General features: G+C 56.7%; 1 protein-coding gene across 5 annotated transcripts in view; it reads right to left on the bottom strand.

Annotated features, from left to right (window-relative positions):
- The window catches only part of COL27A1 (collagen type XXVII alpha 1 chain), a 135,045-nt gene that overhangs the window by 34,977 nt on the left and 80,183 nt on the right, over positions 1-19,885 (bottom strand). For all 5 annotated transcript variants that reach the window (XM_082697050.1, XM_082697049.1, XM_082697051.1 and 2 more), the window contains 10 exons: positions 18,146-18,190; positions 13,435-13,488; positions 11,681-11,734; positions 11,382-11,435; positions 7,509-7,562; positions 2,465-2,518; positions 1,884-1,928; positions 1,757-1,801; positions 1,431-1,484; positions 319-372 (listed from right to left, as the gene is read on the bottom strand). In XM_082697050.1, coding sequence (XP_082553176.1) covers positions 319-372; positions 1,431-1,484; positions 1,757-1,801; positions 1,884-1,928; positions 2,465-2,518; positions 7,509-7,562; positions 11,382-11,435; positions 11,681-11,734; positions 13,435-13,488; positions 18,146-18,190 — 513 coding nt within the window. The remainder of the gene's footprint in view (positions 1-318; positions 373-1,430; positions 1,485-1,756; positions 1,802-1,883; positions 1,929-2,464; positions 2,519-7,508; positions 7,563-11,381; positions 11,436-11,680; positions 11,735-13,434; positions 13,489-18,145; positions 18,191-19,885) is intronic.

The following is a 19,885-nucleotide window of genomic DNA, read 5'->3' as shown; positions in this document are numbered from 1 at the left end:
AGAAGAGGCACTGATAACCCACCGGAGGGTCCCGGCACCCCTGCAGGCCATGCACTGCCCTGGGACCTGGAGCCCAGCTCCTCCCCCTACTTTATTAGCCTGATCTGTTCCCCCTACTTTATTAGCATGGATCTGCTCTCCTGTGAGTGGGGTGGGGGGTGGAGGGGGTGGGGGGGTGTCTACCCTTCGGTTTCTGCAGGACATAGGACACGACCATTTCCCAGGTCAGGCCTAGGATCCCCCAGCGGAGGAGGGCCACGAGGTGCTGATACCGCCCCAGCAACATCACAGGACAAGCAAGGGGCCCTCAGCACTCACCTTGGGGCCCATCTCTCCCGGAGGACCAAGTGGCCCCTGGGGTCCCTGAGGGCCCTGTAAGACAGACAGACAGACATACAACAGTTTGAGAAGGTAGCCTGGGTCCTCTCTGGGGCCCGAGGCCCAATAGTACAGGGTGCAGAGGCAGGTAAGGGAGAAGATCCAAGAACCTGGGACCCTGCTGCCATGCCCCCCACCACCTGCCTTGCCAGGGACCCACTGCCTGCAGCTCCTCCCTCACCACCAGTCTCCTGCCTCTCCCTCAAACCATCTGCACTGTCTTCTCCTGTTTCTCTCCCTCAAACTCAGGGACCCCTCTCCCACTCAGAAACCTTCGAGCCCTCTGAGCAGCCTCGCTCACTCTGTTCCATCTGTCTGAATGCCCTTCCACCCGGGATCCACCTCTGGAAACCCCCATTCAGCTCCTGGTCAATTCACTGTTCAAATCAGGTCTCCTTGAGCCTATCAATGTGGGACTGTAGCACGGCCCCAGGGGGCAGGAGCCTCCTGTCCCCCCCCACCCCGCCCCACCATAGCGATCCCTCCTCCTCTGTCCCTTGAAGCTGTCCTCTCCTGTCTCTCGCCAGCGGTATCACTCCACTGCCTCCTCAAGGGGCGTCCTGACACTTGGGCTGTCCCCCAAACCTGTCCTTCCAGGGAGACCTCCTGAAGGGTTATCTTGGTTTCAAACCCCTCACTAGCTCCCGTCCAGACCCTGTAATGCCTATACTCGGTCCCTTGGAGACCTGAATACTCTGTTCCTTCAGCTTCTCATTGGGCTACGCACCCTGTATACATTTGCTCACTTCATCTTTACAACAGGATGGCATGGTAGGGACAACTATTCCTGATTACATGCAAAGAGAAAAAAAAAAACTAGGCTGGAGGGTAAGTGAGCTTAGACGCCAACCCAGAGCTCCCGAGCTCCCTGGCCAGTGCCCCTCCCTACCCAACCCCCCCCCCCCAGGCCTGTGCCATCAGCGTAACAGAGGCCTGGCCCCGTCCCTCTCCAACCTCCTTGGCTGACCACATCCCACACTCCCAGGCAGGGGCCCAACTGGGACCAGCCCGCCAGGGGCAAAGAGGCCAAAGAGGGAGGAGCAAGCACTTACCGGTTCTCCTGGGAGGCCCTTGGTGCCAGGGGGTCCTGAGGGACCCGGGATGCCCTGCAGAGAAGAACAAAGGTGACCTCAGTCCCTCTCTGGCCTCCTTCGTCTTGTATGGAAGCCTTCGCCGTGTGTGAGGGGCCCCACTCCCCCACCCGCCACGTGACCCAAGGGGAGCCTGGGTCTCGGGGGAAAGAGGCAGGCCAGAGGGTCTTCAGGGCAGCATGGGCAGCCGGAACCCGTGTGGTTTCCACGGCACTGCGGGAACTGGGTACCGCGGCTCTTAGCTCCCGGCAAAGCCCCTCGGAATTTCCAGAACTGGTGCTACTTACGGGGAAGCCTCGCACGCCCGAGGGCCCGCGTTCACCAGCCGCACCCTGGAAGCAGATTTGGGGTCTTAGAGGCACATATGGGCCGGCAGGGAGCGGGGAGGGGGCTGGCAGCTTCGGCCTGACGTACCTGCTGCCCGGGCTGGCCCGGTCTGCCCCGCGGTCCGGAAGGGCCCTGCGGGAAGCAAAGCAGACGAGGGCAGGAGAGGGTACGCTGGGGGACACCTCACGGACACAGGACCGCACTCCGTGGGAGATGGAAGGAACCTGTGTCATCACCAGACCCACCCCCTCTCCCTGTTGTGCAGGTGGGGAAACTGAGGCCTGGCAAGGGGAGTGGTTTGCCATAGTCGTCATCAGCTCTGGAGAACCAAGGACCCCTCACTCCTGCTGGGAGTGGAAGCAATCTCGGCTCCCGGGGGGGCTCTGGAGGGGACAGGGAGCCCCAGGGAAGGGGTCAGAGGGCACCTGAGGTTCCCTCCCACTCTCTTTTACTCCTGCCTCCTCTGGCTCCCTCTAATTCACGACTCTCTCTCTGTGCTCCTTCTCCCCAGACCCCAGGCTCAGGCTCCAGGACTAGGAGGAGCGACCCGTGATCCCCCATCCTCTCTTGGACTCCCCACCGCCCCCAGGGGCCTGGCACTGAGGAAGGTGCCCGGACTCCTGACCCAGCGTGGGAGATGTGAGGAAGGCAGCTCGTGGGGTTGGTACCTTCAGGCCCCTGGACCCCTGCTCCCCGGCTGGTCCATCTGGTCCTCGGGGGCCCTGGAATAGGAAAAAGGGACTAGCATCGCGGACAGCAGGGGTCTCCCTCGGGCTGGGAACCAGGAGGCAGGGCTGCCCAGAGCCTCGGGCCTCTTCCGGCACAAGCCTAGGGCTCCCTTCTCCTCCTGTTGTGCGCACGCCCCCACCCTAAGGCAGGTCTCCCACGCGCAGCATGCCTGCTGAGATGGCGAGGCACAGGGCGACTCCGCTAGGGGCCCTGATGTTCTGGAATAGGGCTGGGGGTGCACGAACGACCCTGTTGAAAGAGACTTCGGAGGTCAAATAGCCACACACCTCAGAATCGGGCAGGCCGAGGGCTGGATACATGTGGCCAAGTCACCACAGTTAGCCCCTTGGACTCGGCTGCTGCACCCTCTTCCCCAAGCACACGTGAGGCAGAAACAGGTGTCTGAACCACAGCCCTTGGGGGACATTGACAGGGAGGGCCCCGGGAGGGTCGGCATGTGGTTCAGTGTGCAGAGCAGATGTGTGAGTTGTTCTGACCCTGCTCACAGATGGAGAGTGACAACATGCACAGGGGCAAGAATAGGGCAGGGCTCAGGCATCTGTTCCATGGAGTCCCTAGACAGCAGCCTTATTCCTTTGAAAGCTGGGAGCACATCCCTAGCACCCCCCGAGGCAGGCCCTTCCCCCACTGCACAGATGGGAACACTGAGGCCCAGCCAAGGGAAGTGACTTGTCTAAGGTCCCTTAGCACACCAGCAGGTGCATCCCCTCCGCGGCTCTACCCACTGGCTCAAGTGATCTCCTTTTATGGGGACTCCTACAGAGACACAGATGGGACGGGGTCCTCTGGAAAAGGCCCCCTGTAGAGACCAGTGCGGTCTTTGTCCTGCAGGGGACCGGAGAGGTCATGGTGGCAGGGAGATGAAGAAGGTCTCGTGCAGACGGCTGGCCCACCCTGGCCTGGGAGTTGGAGGCCAGCCACAAAAGGGGACCGGGAACACGTCTGGGTGGGGGTTGGGGGAGGAGGGATGAGAAAAACAGCATGAAGAAATCATTTAAAAATTGAGCAAGGAAACTTTCAATTAGTAATTGAGCCAGAAAAAGCCACAACTCCTCTTATCGGCTACCTGGGGCTCCCATGGCTTTAAATATTGCCTGATGGATTGAATAAACCTGGACAGGCAACCGTGTTAAGCCTCAGTCATCTTGTCTCTGAAATGGGGATGAGAATCTCTCCCTATGGCGAAAGGCAAGGCACCTGGCCTCCTGTCAGCACTTGGTAGTAGCTGGCCTTGCCAGAGGAGGCAGCAGCGGCCCACACCCCCTGGGGCCAGCGACACAGAGGAATGGCCTGGAAGATCTGGATTCAGTCCCTTCCTCAGGACAGGCAGCTCAGAGCAAGCTACAGAGAACCAGCTGAGAGTTTCCATAGATCCAATACAACAGATTAGCTGCAGGTGCTAGTCCTTGTTCTGTGGCTGGATGGCTGTGTGGCCCCAGGCAAGCCCCTTCCTCTCTCGGGGCCCCTCTCTCTCAGATGGACATGATCAGACCATGTGTTAGACTTTCCACTCCTGGTTTGTGGACAGGTGCCTGGTGGAGATGGAGTGAGACTGAGGTGGGGACATCCCAGGTCTTAGGAGCTGGGACAGAGCCTGAGCTGATGGGTGGGCATCTGGGCTCTCCTGAGAGATGGCTTCTGGCCCCTGGCCTCTGTCTCTAGCTGAGCCATAAACTTCCCTGGAAAGGATCACTCTGGGACTGCAGGGAGGCCCAGAGGTGTTAATAGTTTGCTGTGAATCACATGGCACTGTATTTACCCCAGGGATCCAAGCCTTTCTGAGAGAAAGTTTATGTCATATACAATAATTGTAGTAGCAACAACAGCAGCAGTAATGATACTGAAAGGTGTTATCCTCATTTTGCCATAAGGAAACAGCCCATGGTCACACTGCTGGAAAGTGGAGAAGCCAGAATTGAGCCAGAAGCCCATTTCTTTCCACCACAATCTGTCACTGCTTAGCAGTGTGGGAGTGAGCTCCCCGTCATGAGGGTGTGCAGACTAGAGAAGTCTGCCATGATGGCTGTGCCTGGAGCAGGATGTTGGAGAAGATGATGTCTAAAGTCCCTCATACCTGGGAGATTGCAGTCCTTTGGGAGACCAGAGAGCTCAAGGAGATGCTGGCGTTGCTTGGGGGAAATAGGGCGAGCCCTTGCTGTATAGAGGGAGGAGGAGGCAACAGAGCCCCAACCCGCCTCGATCTCTGGCTCCCCAGGGCAGGAACAGGAGCAGAACAGCCACACATACTAACCCTTGCTCTGGGCCACTCTACATCTCATCCTGTGTCCCAAGGGTACCCCCATCCTGCTCCTTCCTTCTTCAAATGAATACAGGCTAGTCATCCCTGCTGGAGGCAGGCCTGGGTTTCCATCAGAACCATATGTCTGTACTCTTATAGCCAGTTCCCAGGAAGATGTTTGCAGTTGAAGCCAGGGTTATCTTTCACCCAGGCTGGGACAGAAAATGTGGTCAATTGCAGCTCTTGTGACAAAGGGATGGACGATCTAAGGGAGGTGCTCACCATGTGCAAGGTGCTTGCCAAGGGATTTAATCCCATGGCCATCCAGAGAGGTCAGTTCTGTGGCTGACCTCAGAGAGTCAGAGTCAGTTGCTCAAGGTCAAAGAGGAAGAGCCACAATTCGAGGCCAGGTCTGCTGAGCTCTTACCCCACTCATGGGAGTAGAGTCCAGTGTCAGGCATGTGAATCTCAGAATCCCTCAAAGTGGTTAGTGGAGGGAGATAGTGGAGTCTCCCAGGTAACAGGGCTTTTAGACATTGTCCTCTCCAACACCATGTCCCAGGCCAGAGCCTTGATGGCAGGCTTCTCTAGTCCCTGACTTGCACACCCCCTCTGACGGGGAGCTCACTCCCACACTGATAAGCAGTGAGTGGTGGTGCTGGGGAAAAAAAAACCCAAAAAACCAAAAACAAAAACGGGCGACCTGCTAATGTGAGTTCAGATTCTGGATCCTTACAACCTCCTCCTAGTTTCATCTGCTAAGCCTTACAGAAGTTAAGAAACTGGCCTGAGGTCCCAGAACTGGTAACTGAGAAGGCTGAGATTTATCCCTGTCCAGCCCCAGATCTCCCACTCTTCCAACTGAGGTTTGTGGACTCAGACCCTGTCAATAGTTCTACCAAGAGCCGAGGGCCTGAGGACCCATCTTGTCCTCTCTTGCAAATCAGCAAGGACACAGGCAGGTCCTCATACCCTCTTCATGGCACATATGGGGAAACCGAGGCTTGGAGGGTGGCAAGGTCTGGCTAAGATCACTTGGCAAGCCAGTTGCTACACACGGGACTGCCCAGAACTGAGCTCTTTTGCAGACAGGACAGCTGCCCCTCTAGATACCTGCCCCCCAAAACACACACCGTGAAGTGGCCAATGGTGGACTATTAGGCCGGGGACCCAGCGGGCCGATCCCACTGGTTTTGCATTCCTGCCAAACCCAGCAGGGGGGAGGAGCTCATGTTCCTGAGGCCTCCCTCCCAGCCCTGGAGACTTTTGATGTGGTTGGGAGCCTGGGTTTCCTCAAGCAGGACAGACATTCTTGCTGCCGGAGCTGAGAAGGGGTGCTAGAGAAAGCTGGGGGAAGCTCGGTGAGTTGAGGACCTGAATCTCCAGCTAATCTGGCTTCCTGGGGCAGGAGGCCACGTGCACAGGGTCAAGGTGGAACAGGCTGCCCATGGGCCTGGGTCCACTTGCAGAGACGAAGGACATGGCAGTGGGAGGGGCCCTGCTGGGCCAGAGGAATGCCTCGTAATCCCCGCCTCTCCCAGGCTGACTCCTGGCCATCTGGTTTGGGGGAAAATTTAAAACCACTTGAAATTCAGCCAAGAGGAGACTAATCACAGATCTCCCGTATGCAGCTTGGATATCAGGCCTGGGCTGTCGGCTCTACCTGTGCCATCACGGCTCCCTTCTACAAGGCTGCCTCGCCCGTATAGGGGTTGGGGGCGGAGAACCACTCCATCAGCCCTCCCTGCACAACTGAAAATGAGACTACCTTCAGTATGCAAAAGAGATTCTCTGGGTTCAAATCCCAGCTGGGGCACTTTCTCACGGTGCAACCTGAGACAACTGACATAACCTCTCTGTGCCTTAGTTTCCTTGTGTGTAAAAGGGAATGAAGCCTAGCACCTTCTTTGTAGAATAACGAGTCAATATAGGTGTTAGACAGCACCTGAACCATAGCAAGTACCAGCGGTGACTTCTGGTGACTGTGTTCAGGCCAGCCCCTCCTGAAAACCTTCTGTGGCTCCCCACTGCCTTGGGAGCACAGCCCATAGGCCTAACTGTGGTTTTCAGGCTTGCCACCTGCTCATTCTTGGTCTCATCTCTCTCTGCGGACCCTCTGTGGAACCAGTGGGGGCCTGTAAACAGGCTGTGCCTTCTCTCACCTTAGGGCTTTCCCTTGCCTGGAGCCTGGCACCGGCTGCAGGCCCCTCATCTCCCGGCCCCTCGTCTCCCTGAAGCGTGCTCTGATGCCCTGGACAGGCTCCCAAGCCGCTTGTGCTTCACTATGCACGCACCCAGGACCCAATACTATCTCCTTGACTTGCTTGATTGAGCCATGAGGGCAGGTGGGGTCACGCCTCTCCCCTCCTCCCGTGGTACCTACAGAGCCTCCAACAGTGACTGGTATACAGCTGGCGCTAAATAATTGGTGGTGGAATGAATGGATGAACAAATGGACAAGACGCCGGTACGACAGAGCCTGTCTGTACCCATGGAATGGCAAGGTCTGGTGTTGAGAAATGGGCTGGAGAAGACGAGCTGGAAAGGGCAGGGGTGGGGGGGGGGGAGTGCCAAGCTGACAGCCAGGCCCTGGATGAGCCTAAAACCCTGCCTGATGCCATGAAAATCACAGGTCTCAGAGCTGGGCACAGGGCAAGGATAGGAGGTTGTCTGTCAGGCAGCCCCTGCCAGCGCCAGCCTCCTGGAGGCTGGGCCCCACTTACCTGGCGTCCCTTTACTCCCCTCATGCCTGGGGGGCCTCGAGATCCTGGAGGGCCCTGTGGGGAGGAGAAAGAGTTTGGAGAAGCTGCCTTTCCGGTAGCAAGGGCAACAGGGAAGGCTGGGAGTGTCGGGCAACGCTGGGTGCACATAGAAGGAATTGGCCCAGGGGGAAAATCTGTCCCCCTGGAAGCAGCCGCCCACGGGCTAGAACCCTGAGCACAAGTCAGTGCCCTGGGTTCAATGTGGTGTGCCTCCACGTCTCCCAGGCATCTGCTAGTGAGGAGAAGCCTCCCAGGATGGGTGAGCCATTTCCTTCTGCACCTCAGAATCAACAACGGGAAGCTAGCATGACCTCCTCGACCAAAGCTCTCCTCAAGTGCCCATTTCCCCTTTTCCTTTCCACCAGCGAGGAGACCATGGCGGTCCATGTCGCCCCGCCCCCTCAATCCCGAACATCACCTGACAGCCATCCAGAAGGTTCTGACCAGGGCAGAAAGAGTGAGCCCTGGGGTTCGAGGGGGAAGAAGCAGACCACAGTCCCCAGGTGAGGGAGGGAAAGGCAGGGAGAAGGGAACAGGGCCTGACCCAGGGAAGCTGCCTGTTATATCTGGTTTGACGCAGGAACGACAAGACGCCCAAGGGGGAGACAGGGAAAGAGGGAAGGATGACACAGGGTTGTCTCTGTTCTTTGAACTCTCAACACCGGCACAGCACAGGCCTATGACCAGAAGCGAGGGATCTGTTGGAGAAACTACGAACCGTCTAACAATAAAAGAGGACAGAGGGTTGAAGAGGAAGCGGGCTGCCTGACGCCAGATCTCTCCTCCCGGTTCGGACCCGAGCGGCATCCACCAAGCAGCGCCTTTACCCACGGCCGGTCGGCCGGCCAGGACCCCTCCAGAGACTCCCAGCTCGGCAGCAACTTCCAGGCTGGGCGTGCTCCTTCTACAAGCAAGACACAGCTTCATTCCCCTCCAAATACCAGAGAGAGGCCCAGCTCCATTTGGGGCCTAGGGAACAACTTGCTGTTCCCTTTTCTCTCTCTCCATGGCCTTGAGGGGCCCAGGTCCTCAGTCAGCTGCTGTGGAGGGGCTGATGTGTGGGGCCAGCTTCTAATCTGCCCCTTGTCAGCAGAGCAAGCAGGGCGTGGACCCTCGCTCGGCCCAGTAAGAAGGCAGAGCTGACGCCTGGATGGCGGATGACAGGAAGATTGGGTGAGAACGAGCCATTTTATAGCGGGATCTCAGACTGCAGAAGGCACGCAATACGTCACTGGGAGATTTCAGGAGCCCAGTCTTGACTCTGAAGCAGAAGAATAAAGGACTCAAAAGGACCAACTGCTTCCTCAGAGAACCAGGTTCAAATCTCTGCTCCGCCACTTCCTAGTTCTGTGACCTTGGCAAGGGATTTCAACTTGGCGGGCCTCAGTTTCCTCATCTGTGAAATAGGGTAAGAAGAATTTCTAGCTCCTGGAGTTGCTGGGAAAAGGGAATGACATGGGAAGTCCTCAATAAAGGGTAGCTCTCAGCTCTCTCAGTGTGGCAGGGGGCCAGAGACGGGAAGTCTGACTGGTCCCCCACCCCTGTGGCCGTGAGGATAATGATCTCAGCGGCCTCAGCAGGCTGAGAGAGAACATGGATTTCATGAGATTGGAAAAGCGGGAAACTGCTCATCAGACCTGAACAGTGTCATCAGAAATGTCCCCTGAGCGGCAGTAGTCTTACAGGAATAGCGGTAATTAGCCTGCCTAGTAAACAGCAGTTTCCACCACTCCCGGTCAGTAGACACTGAGCGAGGCAAGCAGCTAGCTAAGCAGGACTTCATGCACTGATGGCACGGCTCTCTCACAGCAATCTCATAACGGAGTTTCATGCTGGCTTGCCGATGGGGAAACAGAGGCACGGAGAAGCCACAAATACTTCCAACAATCACCCAGCTGGTAAGCGACAGGGAGTTCACTCACACCTGTCTGATTCTAAAGTCAGATTTCTGGACCTCAGTGCTACCCTGCTTCCCCTGGCCAGCCAGGAGGAGCCCCAGAAGGTCCAAACCATCCGCCCCATAGGGCAGCAGGAGCAGGTCAGGGGTAATGGAGGGGGGGGGGCGGGCATAGCGCAAGCACCACGTGACTGCTTTCACTCATTCTGAGCCCACCTCCAGAGCAGTGGCAAGCGCTGAGGACACAGCAGAGAGGAGGTCGGGGAAGCCCTAGAAGTAAGGGATTCGGAGGAGGCCAGGAGCTTCCTTCAGTGCACTGGCTTGGATGGCCCCACCGCTTTCCCACCTCCCACTGGGAGCAACTCCATTCCAGGCTTTCCTGCTCCCACTGGACAGATGCGGAGACTGAGGCCCAGGAGGCTGGAGTGCGGGCTCTCCTTGCACCTCTCTGCTTTGAGTTTTCTACCTCATCGAAAGGATTATGGGGGACAGATAGAGCCACCTGCTGCTCAGTACCTCTGTCTGGGGATGACGGTTACTTGTGTCCAGGCTTCTCATCCCTGGCTAGTCCCTCCGTATCCCTCCTCAGCAACTAGCACTGCCTGGCACGTAGTAGGTGCTCAGTAAAGTTCTGTTAATGAGGGAAAGGATGTTTATACTTGGCATTCCCCCTACAGGATCTTAAAAGCAGATGTATTTTCTTTTTCTTTTTTTTTTTTTTTAAGATTTTATTTGAGACAGAGAGAGAGCCCACGAGCAGGGGGAGAGGGGCAGAGAGAGAGGAAGAGTAGGAGAAGCAGGCTCTCCACTGAGCAGGGAGCCCAATGCAGGGCTCGACACCAGGACCCTGAGATCATGACCTGAGCCAAAGGCAGATGCTTAACCAACTGAGCCATCCAAGCATCCCAGCAGGTGTATTATTATTATTATTATTATTATTTTAAAAATCATTCCTGCACCTTCAGGGCTGAGCATAGGCCAGCACACAGCAGGTGCACAGACAAGTTTGCTTTCCTTAGATTCAGACCCTCCAAGGCTCCCATTTCCTCCATCAGACTCCATCGGAGTCCCTCCGTCTGGTCAAGGAGTCCCTCCGTCTGGTCAACCCGAACCCATCGTCCTCTAGTCCTCCCTGGGATCCTGCCTGGGCTGATCCCCTTTCTCTATACCCTTTCTACCTGCCTGAAGCCCACCTCTCCGCCTCCCCAGAGGGGGTTCCCAGCCCTGAGCCCAAGCCCTGGCTGGAGTGAGAACTCCTCCCAGTCTCCATCCTCCATCAGCCTAGACAGAGGGAACAGAACCTGTGAGGGCTCAGGATGAGAGCCACCCCTCCCCGCCCCCAATACCACCCTCAGGAGAGGACAGGGGTCCCCCACCCCGGCTACCCTGTCTCTCTCACCCTTCCCTGCCGTGGGTTCCTCAGGAATCTCCCTGGTTCCTCAGTCATCACAAGAAGTTCAGGAGCCCTGTGTCCTCCGCACTGTGCTCAGCCCCCGTGTCCCCAGCATTTCTCATCATCTCCAGAGCAGGTGTCACTTATGTATTGGGCTGTCTCTCCCCCAAATGCCAGGACAGAAGCTCCTAAAGGACAGTGGGAGTTTTCTGCCGTGCTGATGGCTGCACCCCGACTCCCAGAGCTGGTCCCGAGGGAATGACCAAAGCAACAATGGAGACTTGACCAAGAAGCTCCTGTGCCGGGAGCATTTCTATGCAATGAACACGAGTTGCCTGGGTTCACCTGACCTATGGGATTACGCTACCATGACCACAATGATCTTCTCTGTGTTTCAGATGAGCAAAATTTAGGTTCCAAGAAGCTCAATGATCATGCCTGGCAAAACAGAGCTGGGATTCAAACCCAGGTTTGTCTAACTCTGAGACCTGGACTCCTCAGTCTTACTGGACAGGGGGTTTGAGCTCATGAGGGCTTTGCTTACCGGAGGTCCAGGCTCTCCCGGGGTCCCCACAGCACCGGGAGTTCCAGGATGACCCTACCGAGAGAGAGATGAGAGAGAAGGAATCAGGTGAAGCAGGTGATTCTTCCTCCTTCCACCCCAGCTGGCTTGGCCCTGGCCCCGGCGCCAGGCCGGCGCACAGGGGCAGCAGCTCGGCCTCCTGGAGGGAGAAGGAGCCGGTCTTCCTGAATGCTCGGGGTATATAGGAGCAGGCAGAAGAGAACAGAGCTGTCACCAGCCCAGTGACGGGAGAGGGCAATCGGTACCCACTTGTTCCTTACCATCGATCCCTTGGGTCCGGGTGCGCCTGGGGGTCCCATCATGCCCCGGTCACCCTGTGATGGAGACAGCAAGTAGGGAGGTCATGGCCAGGAGGGGGGTGGCCCTGTAGGGGGCAGTGCAGAGGCCTTCCAGAGGCCAAAGAAGGAGGGACAGGGACTTGTCCAAAGTCTACAGTCACACCACCCAGGCTAGCAACAGGGAAAGGGATGCTGGGATGTCACTCCACAGAAGCCAGGAACCCAATAAGCCCCAGGAGGCCTTAGCACCCACTATGGCATCCCAGGTAGCAGGCTACCCCCAGGCAAGGATGGTCCTGCTCAGGGATGCGCGAATGACATTGTCCCCTTTGATGCCAGCCCATGTCACGTGGTCCTCACTGGGCCCAGCCTCCCCTGTGCTGGGCTTGTGGAGGTGGAGAAGGCAGAAGGCACTCTCACTCTCCCCATCTGCTGCCCAAACGCAGATGAGATGCTGGAACATCTGTGATGCAGCTCTTTTCCTCTGGATCCATCCAGACCAACCAGGGCAGAGACCGTGGGCGTAAGATAGATCGCTGGAGGAAGCGATCTTTGAATTTGAACTTGAAAAGCAAATTTGAATCCTGCCTCTGTTTTTGTGAAGCCCTGTGTTTTGTAACCACAGATACAAATCACCGACACAGATACCAACGTGTAAGTGAGGGCATGGGTCTCGGTGCCAAGGCCCTTCAGCAGGGGATCTGACTCCCACCCCAGGCGCAGGGGAGTGGTGGGGAAGTCCTGCTTGACCCCAGAGAGCTGAAGGCTAACTCACCTAGGCACAGAGGGAGAAGGGGCAGGGGAGGAGGAGGCGTGTACCTGGCTGGGGGAAGGGGGCGGCACAGCCCATGGTTTGTAGGTGAGGAGGGACAGGGAACATTGGAGCAATAAAGAAGGCCAGAGTTCGTTGGATGTTGCACTACAGTTGAGCAAGAACAGAACCGCCAGCGGCCACAGGGTGAAGGGCTCACTGAACCTTTCTGTACTGTTTTTGGCAACATCGTGTGACTCTGTAATTACGTCAAAATAAAAAGTTCACAGAGAAGCGGAAGAGGAGAAAATAGGGAAGGTGGAGGAGAAGAAGGAGGAGAAAGGGTCTGGGACGTGCGGCCATAAGGCAGGCACGCAAACAGCCTGGAAAGGAAGGTGGGGCCCACGCACAGGCTTCCTTTCTCTGGCCCTCAGTTTCCCCGTCTATCCAGTGGGCATACTATCGGCTCCCCAGAACGCCAGCTTGCCAATCAGATTAGCCCCTAAAAAGAAAGCACGTCCCCTCCAGGGCCCATGGTGGGAAAACGGAAGCTTGCAGGTTGGGAGCTAATGCGAACCCGGTGATTTAGCTCTTCAGAAAGGAGGAGCCTTGGTTCTCTGGTCTGAAAAACAGAGCTGCGGGGGGTGGGGGGGATTCCCGAGGCAGCCTACGGAGCCATGCCTGTCTCCCTTCTGTTGCCCACCCCGTGTGGCTCTAGTGCACAGCCAGGAGAGCCCAGACCATGTGCGTGAGCTGGTTGTCACACAGGAGTCGGGCTGCACGTGACGATACTGACAGGAGGGCAGAACAGAGCCCCAGGGGATGCTGGGACAGGGGACCATGGCTCTCTGAGGGTCTGGAATGCTAGGGAAGCAAGGAGAAGTCAGGGGAGAGAAGGTCACAATCCCCCGGGGAACAAGCCCCTTCTTCTTAAAATCTGCACCACAAGTCCTATTTGCTGATGGATTCTCCAAACCTAACTTACCTTTTCTCCCACGATCCCTGGCTCCCCGACGAGACCAATGAATCCCAGAAGTCCCTAGAAGAAACACGCGCAAAAAGCAAGAGAGAAGAGGCAGTTGCGTGAATTCGGGGACGTGCCCAGTTTGAAAGGCAACGCGCCAGCGTCTCCCAGCCCCTGGGGGTCCTGGCCTGCGACCCCTGCCCCGCACCTGGGGAATCCTGCAAGAGCGGGGTGCCACCGAGGAGAGCCGCCTCTCTCCAGGCACCGTCCTGACTTCCCTCGCTCCGCCAGATGGTTCTGATCTCGGAGCCAAGCGGTGGGGCGGCAGCCAGCATATCCCTGGGAGGCCACACATTCTTCCCGCGCCAGAAGCAGGCTGGGAGGCGGTTTGGGGGACGGGCTGTGGGGGGCAGGGGGTGCAGGGATGGCCCTTACGCTGTGCTGGGAAGAGCCCTGCCTGTTAGAAATCTGTCCCCATCTTCCAGGGCTCTGGGGCCGCTTCAAAGAGAGAAACAAAGCCGCTCGCCAGGATGGAAACAGTGCAACAGCTTCCGCCAAAAGACTCGATTCCACCGTGGGAAGCGGAGGCCTTTACACTGTCTTGTGAAAAGGCTTCCTCTGCTTTCTGCAGGGCACACACCCACTCCCACTGCGGTTCCGGTTGCTCTTTTTAACTCCACTGGGTGATAACTGGCCTCTGTGTTCCAGGGGCTCTTCTAGGTGGCTGCCCGCCTCGCTGGGCCCGAGGAGGCACGCACGCACCCGCCCGAACGGCCTGGAGGAGCCCCTCGGGAAAGCAGACGTTTCCCTGTCCCAGCCCCACGCTCTTCCCCGCTGAGGAAGACTGGAGCCAGGGGGCGGGGGGGGGGGGGTCCTGCGCAGTGCAGAGGCGCCACCGTGGCTTTGGGAGAACGTGGGGGCTGCCGCCAAGAGTTTCTGGGAGAATCGGGAAAGACTGAGGAAGGAGGGGATTCTTCCCATGTGATCTGCTCCTGGTCCCCCAGCCGGGTCCAGAAAGGAATGACGCCTTGAAGCTGAAGGGACACCGGTCAAAGGTGCCAAGCTGCATGCTCAGGCAGTGAAGCTGGCCGACTTGTCCATCCACTAGGGTGAAAACATGGCACCCATTTCCAAAGGCTTAAGTCTGTGGTTCTCGGAGACAGTTTTAAATGGCAGCTTAGGCCACGACTGTGTGGGTCTTGCTGCTGTGGCTCCAAGGTCCATACGCCTGTGCCTCCACCTGGGGGCCTCCACGGAGTGTGGCCATGAGCAGGGCACACACCTCCCCTCCCCGCACCAGCAACCCCACACCATCACCGCACCGTGGAGGTCCTGGTTCCCTGGGCTCCGAGACCCTTCAGGGTTGAAGTAGGAGGTGAGAGGGGGTGAGGTACAAGATATTAGGTCATGGCTAGTAAGTCACAGACAATAACCAAGTATCTGACTTTTGCAACAACTTACTTTAAAAAATTAGAGCATTTTCTGGGCGGCAGCAGTGTGAGGAGCAACAGCTGGGACCTGCTGAGTGCCAAGCCCTGCACCTGACCCTTCTTCTGATATCATCACTCAGCTTTTGGGTGTGTAGACCCTGGGCAAGTCACAGAGCCTCTCCGAGCTTCATCCTCTGCAGAGGGTGGCCCTTCCCAGAAAGGTCTCTCCCTCTCTCCCCAGGGTTGTTCTGAGTCTTGAAGATAATGCATGGCACATGTAGACACTCAATAAATGTTAGCCGCCTCCCGTCTCCTTCTGATTTATTTTAAAAGGGCATAGGGTTAAGACAGAGGCTTGGGCGCCCCACGAGGGAGCACTCAGATGTTTAGAGGATGCTGAGGAACGGGAATAAAAACGGCTCTGTTAAGAGGCCCCGGGCCGACTGGCCCAGAGAAACAGAAATTTCATAGCTACTTTAAATTTATGAGTTGTTGGGTCCTAGAAGGCAGGCAGGTCATAAACCTCAAACAAGAAGCCAAACAGGACCTTAATGAATAAGGGCCATACAACAAGTGGCCCATTTCCCCACCCCGGCCCCCAGGACACCCACGGGGCGCTGTCCCAGAAGATCCTGGCTGGACCGTCCTGCGGGTGGAGATGAGGCTGGCCAGGAAGCCAGCCCTGGAGGCCCAGGGCTTCCACCTGGTCAGGGGAGTTGGGGGGGGTGGGAAGCAGCTCTGACTGCTGCAGGCCCGGCTGGCTCCCCTTAAGCCAGCATGGGGACACGGGGGAGGGGGCAGCTCTGTCACCTCCAATGGGTACCACACAGGCAGGTCTGAGTCCCTGATTTGGGGCAGGGGGCTGCCCTGGTCCTCACGCCATCTACAGATAAACGGCTATTGTCTGCTTATGTCTCCTCTTCTCCTTCCTTCCTTCCCTTTCCTCGTGTGCCGTTCCGCCAGGCACTGGGGGTACATGGGAACAAGAGAGCTATAGGTCCTCCACGAGAATGGGCCTCTCCGGGGTTAAGGGTTTGCACGCCCAGCCTCCCCCTGGACAGAGAGAGCTGCTTCCAGGCAAAAGCCCAAGCCTGTGATCATCTCTGTATCCCAGCACCTAGGACAGGGCCTGCTGACCAGCCCTTAGCGCTCTCCCTAGCTGTCACAAAATGTCAAGGATTTTCCAGTCCCTCCAAGGCAGATCTTGGGAATCCAGCGGCGCGATGTTTAACCTTGGCCCTGACACTTGTGTTGCTGTCTGGGAGAGCCTGCCAAGTGACCTAACTTCCCAGAGCCTTCCTTTTCTCATCTGTGAAATGAGGAGAGTTACTATTACCCCAGGGTTGCCGAGGGAAGCGCAGGCAGGTACCGGGGCCTGGTACCCAACGGTCCAATCCATGGAGCCAATACTGTCATTTATCCGAGGGAGGACCTTATAACCTCTCCTGGGGACCCTCTGATTCTGCCGTGAATAAGAGACGCCTGCCCCTTCCCACATGGGAAGGGAGCCAAGGGCATATGTGACATGCCGTCCCTGCATGCTCATGGGCAGCCACGGGGCTCAGGGTCTGCCTCACCATTCAGATAGGCCTGTCTTTCCAGCTGTGGTCCCAGCTAGCCAGGCAGCTCTCTGGGGGCTCTGCTGACCAGGCAGGCCTGCAAGATGCCCCGGGGCCGCGTGGCCACTCCTCTTGGCCTCAGCTAGGCCACACCCTCGCTCAGTCACCCTTGCTAATCAGAGTGCCAATGTGGGCTAGGGTGCCGCAGTCCTAAACTGGGGTTTCTGGAAGATCCCGTGGATGGAATCAGAGGATCCTTGAACTTGAAGAGGCAAAAAAAAAAAAAAAAAAAAAAAAAAAATCACAACTTATTCTCACTGTCCTCTGAAATTTAGCATTTCCCTCAAATCTGAGAGTCGGCAACAAACCCACGGTGCCTGTTACTGTCCCAGATATTTACACATCACATGACAGATTTCAAAATGCGTCGCTAAGGCTTGTCACTGCTTCAAAAGTGAGGTCGTTATTGGACCTGCTCCTGGATCTGATTATTTAAGGCATTAGTAAAGGAGCTATCTAGGAATAGATCACATTTAGCATACTTTCGTCATTGTATTTCAATATCATCAATTTCCTTTGTAATACTCCACTGTGCATTTTATGCATTTCACATTCTGAGAAGGGGTCCGTGAGCTTTGCCAGCCTGCTGGGGACAGAGCACAGTGCAAGGACACTTCATGTCCCCGCATTCTAGGACTCTGAGGCTCTGTGTCCCGAGGGCCCTTACCATCAGCATAACTATGAAATTAAATTTGCTGATCGCATGGCCTTTTTTTTCCAATCAGGAAATATATCCAGGCCGTGACAGCCCTTCCAAACTCCCGGGCTTCCCACAGAATGCGCCTGAATGACACTGGAAAGGTTTCAAAAATCCAGTCCACCCCCTGCTTTAATTCCTTTCTTCCCCCCAACAGATGTTGCCGGCCTGGTGAGGAAGCCCGTCGTGCACGACTCTCACGCCATTGATGGCGTTTCTCAGCCGAGGCAGATTCTTCAGGGTCCCCAGGGCCGTTCCTCGCTCCGGCATGGGGCAGCCCCTTGCAGGGTTCAGGGGGGGCTTCTTTAAGGGAGGGGAGAAGATTGCTACCTTTACCCTGACCTCCAAGCCCAGAGGTCAAGCTTTCAGGCAGTGCCTGCTATCCGTCCCTCCCCCTCCACAGCACACACAGCTGCTTCTCGGTGGCACCAAGGATCCTGGGCCTCAATAATGAAGGTCGTGACTCTTGAAACTTCTTTTTAATGACGACTTGCATCCTCCTCTCCTCTTCAGACCTTGGCCTGACTTCCCAGCTAGCTGGAACCACTGAATTTCATTGAATTAAACCATTGAATTTCGCTTTCCTCATAAGTTAAGGTGGCCCGAACCAAGAGACCCTGCCAGGTTGTTATGCTTCTCTGGTCTTCAGCTTCCCTATCTGTAGATGGAGCACAGCCGGCGGTTTTGAAGGCTCTTCCAGCTGTAATGTTCTGGGAGCAAAGTCATGTCATCCCTTTGGGCAAAGGCTCCAAAAACATCCACAGAGGCAGGCCATGGGACTATGATTCATGGCGTTCTCATTCAGTGACTTCACCTCCCTGAGAGTCAGTGGCCATCTCAATGAAAGGGGAGACGCGCTCCCTGGGCTCAGGAGCTAGCATGGGAACGGATATGCGGGATGTGTGCGGAGCGTTTTACTGAAGGGCTTGGCACAGAGTCAGTGCTCGATAAAGAGTCTTCGTGTTCAGAGACCAGTATTGACTTACCTGCTCACCCACAGGCCCTGGCCGCCCAGGGTCGCCTGGCTCCCCCTGCAAAGGACAGAGGAGAATCACTTGGGATGGGTGATGGGAGTCTAGCCCCCTCCCAGAGAACACCCCCAGGTGACTGGCCTTAGTCCCCAGAATTAGGGAAGGATAGGAACCTCAATTCCAGAGTCTAACCTTGTAGACCCCAAACAAATGGCAGAAACGATGGGACACTTGGACAGAACCTCTGGCCCCAGACATGGCCCGAGCCGCCTGTTCCCTCTGAGTGGCCCTCGGCAGATGACTTGGTACCTTTGGGTCTGTATCTCATCTTGGATGTTCATCAACCCACTGCATTTTGTGGAGGTGGTAACTAAAGCCCAGAGAGGCAAGGTGATCTGCTCAGGGCTACACAGCAAGCTAGAGGCAGGGCTAGAATTGGAACTTTGGTCTGACTGATTGAAATCCCCATTTCTACTGGATGATGCTGCCCCACCACAAGGAGATCAGGGAGCCAGGGAGTCAGGGCACCTAGATCCTAGACCCTAAGCCACCAGACCTCTGCCACCAGCTCACAAAATGACTAGTGAGCCTTGTCTCTGCTCTAGGCTCAGCCTGCCTAGCTATAAATAAGGGAGATCAGACTCATTTGTCTCGTAGGCTATTTCCAGCTCTCATGCTTGGTGGCCTCATGTATAGCCTTGTCTGCCGGCTTTATCCCATGCCGCGGTGGCTCCTGCTCCTTAGGCAGTCACAGCCGCCCCAGTCTCCCCACAGTGTGCGCTGGAGAGGCGAGCAGCCCTGTGGGATAAATCCGTCCAGACTATGTCACTGCTCTCACCACAGAAACCCAGCTGGTATCTGAGGGAATAAGACCGAGACCGCAGGGGGCAGGACAAGGGCTAAGCGAGCCAAACTAGCCAGGAGCTGGGCTCCCAGATGGACACAGCTCAAGGCAATCAGGGTCTGAGCCTCTCAGCCTTCCCTCCGGCGCCTCCCACACACCTCCTGCTCCTGAGGACCAGTGGGGCCAAACAGACACACGGGCCATGTCTGCTGAGCGGAGGGGGACGTGGATGTCCTGGGCTCTGCCCTCAGCGTCGCGTGTCTGCCCAGAGGTAGACATGGCCCGACACTGTCCAGGATGGGTCGGAAAATCCAACCCTCAAGAGGAGCCCTTGGAAAACCACTAAGCAAGGCTGCCCGTGTGCCGAGGACCATCACTCTCGCACCCAGGCCAGGTCTTTTTTGATACGTTTAAAAAAAAAAAACAACTGTTACCAAAAGTAACACGTTATTGACTGCACACAAGAGAGAACGGTCATGTCCTCCGCTCCCACCGCCCAGAGAGAGACCCCGTCCTCACTGAGCCTCTGCTCTGAGCACGCAGGACCACCGTGCAACGGGCCCCCACAACAGGCTCCTTCCGGAACCTGCTTCCGACTACTGCCACAGCGCCGCTCCCACACACACGGGCATTTTCCCATCTCACGAACTCGTCCGCTTTGCCGTCTTTGGTGGCTGCGTTGCGTCCCGTTACTTGAACTCTACCCTGCTATTGGATTTTGAGGTTCTTGTTCATTTTGTCCTCTCTGTTACCAATATGTTGTGACAAATGGGGACCGCTGACCGCCTTTCCACAACCGTCCCTGGGATGGGGATTCCAACTAGAGCCCTCATTTGCTGGTTCCCCTCTTCTTATCTTCCCCAGTTGTTCCACACATGCCCGCCCTCAAAGCCCAGTCACTTCCAGGCCCC

The sequence above is a fragment of the Mustela nivalis genome, assembly GCF_964662115.1.
Source record: "Mustela nivalis genome assembly, chromosome: 13".
In the NCBI taxonomy this organism is placed as follows: Eukaryota; Metazoa; Chordata; class Mammalia; order Carnivora; family Mustelidae; genus Mustela; species Mustela nivalis.
The sequence above is the reverse complement of the archived record's forward strand: the minus strand, read 5'-3'. Positions and strand labels throughout refer to the sequence as shown.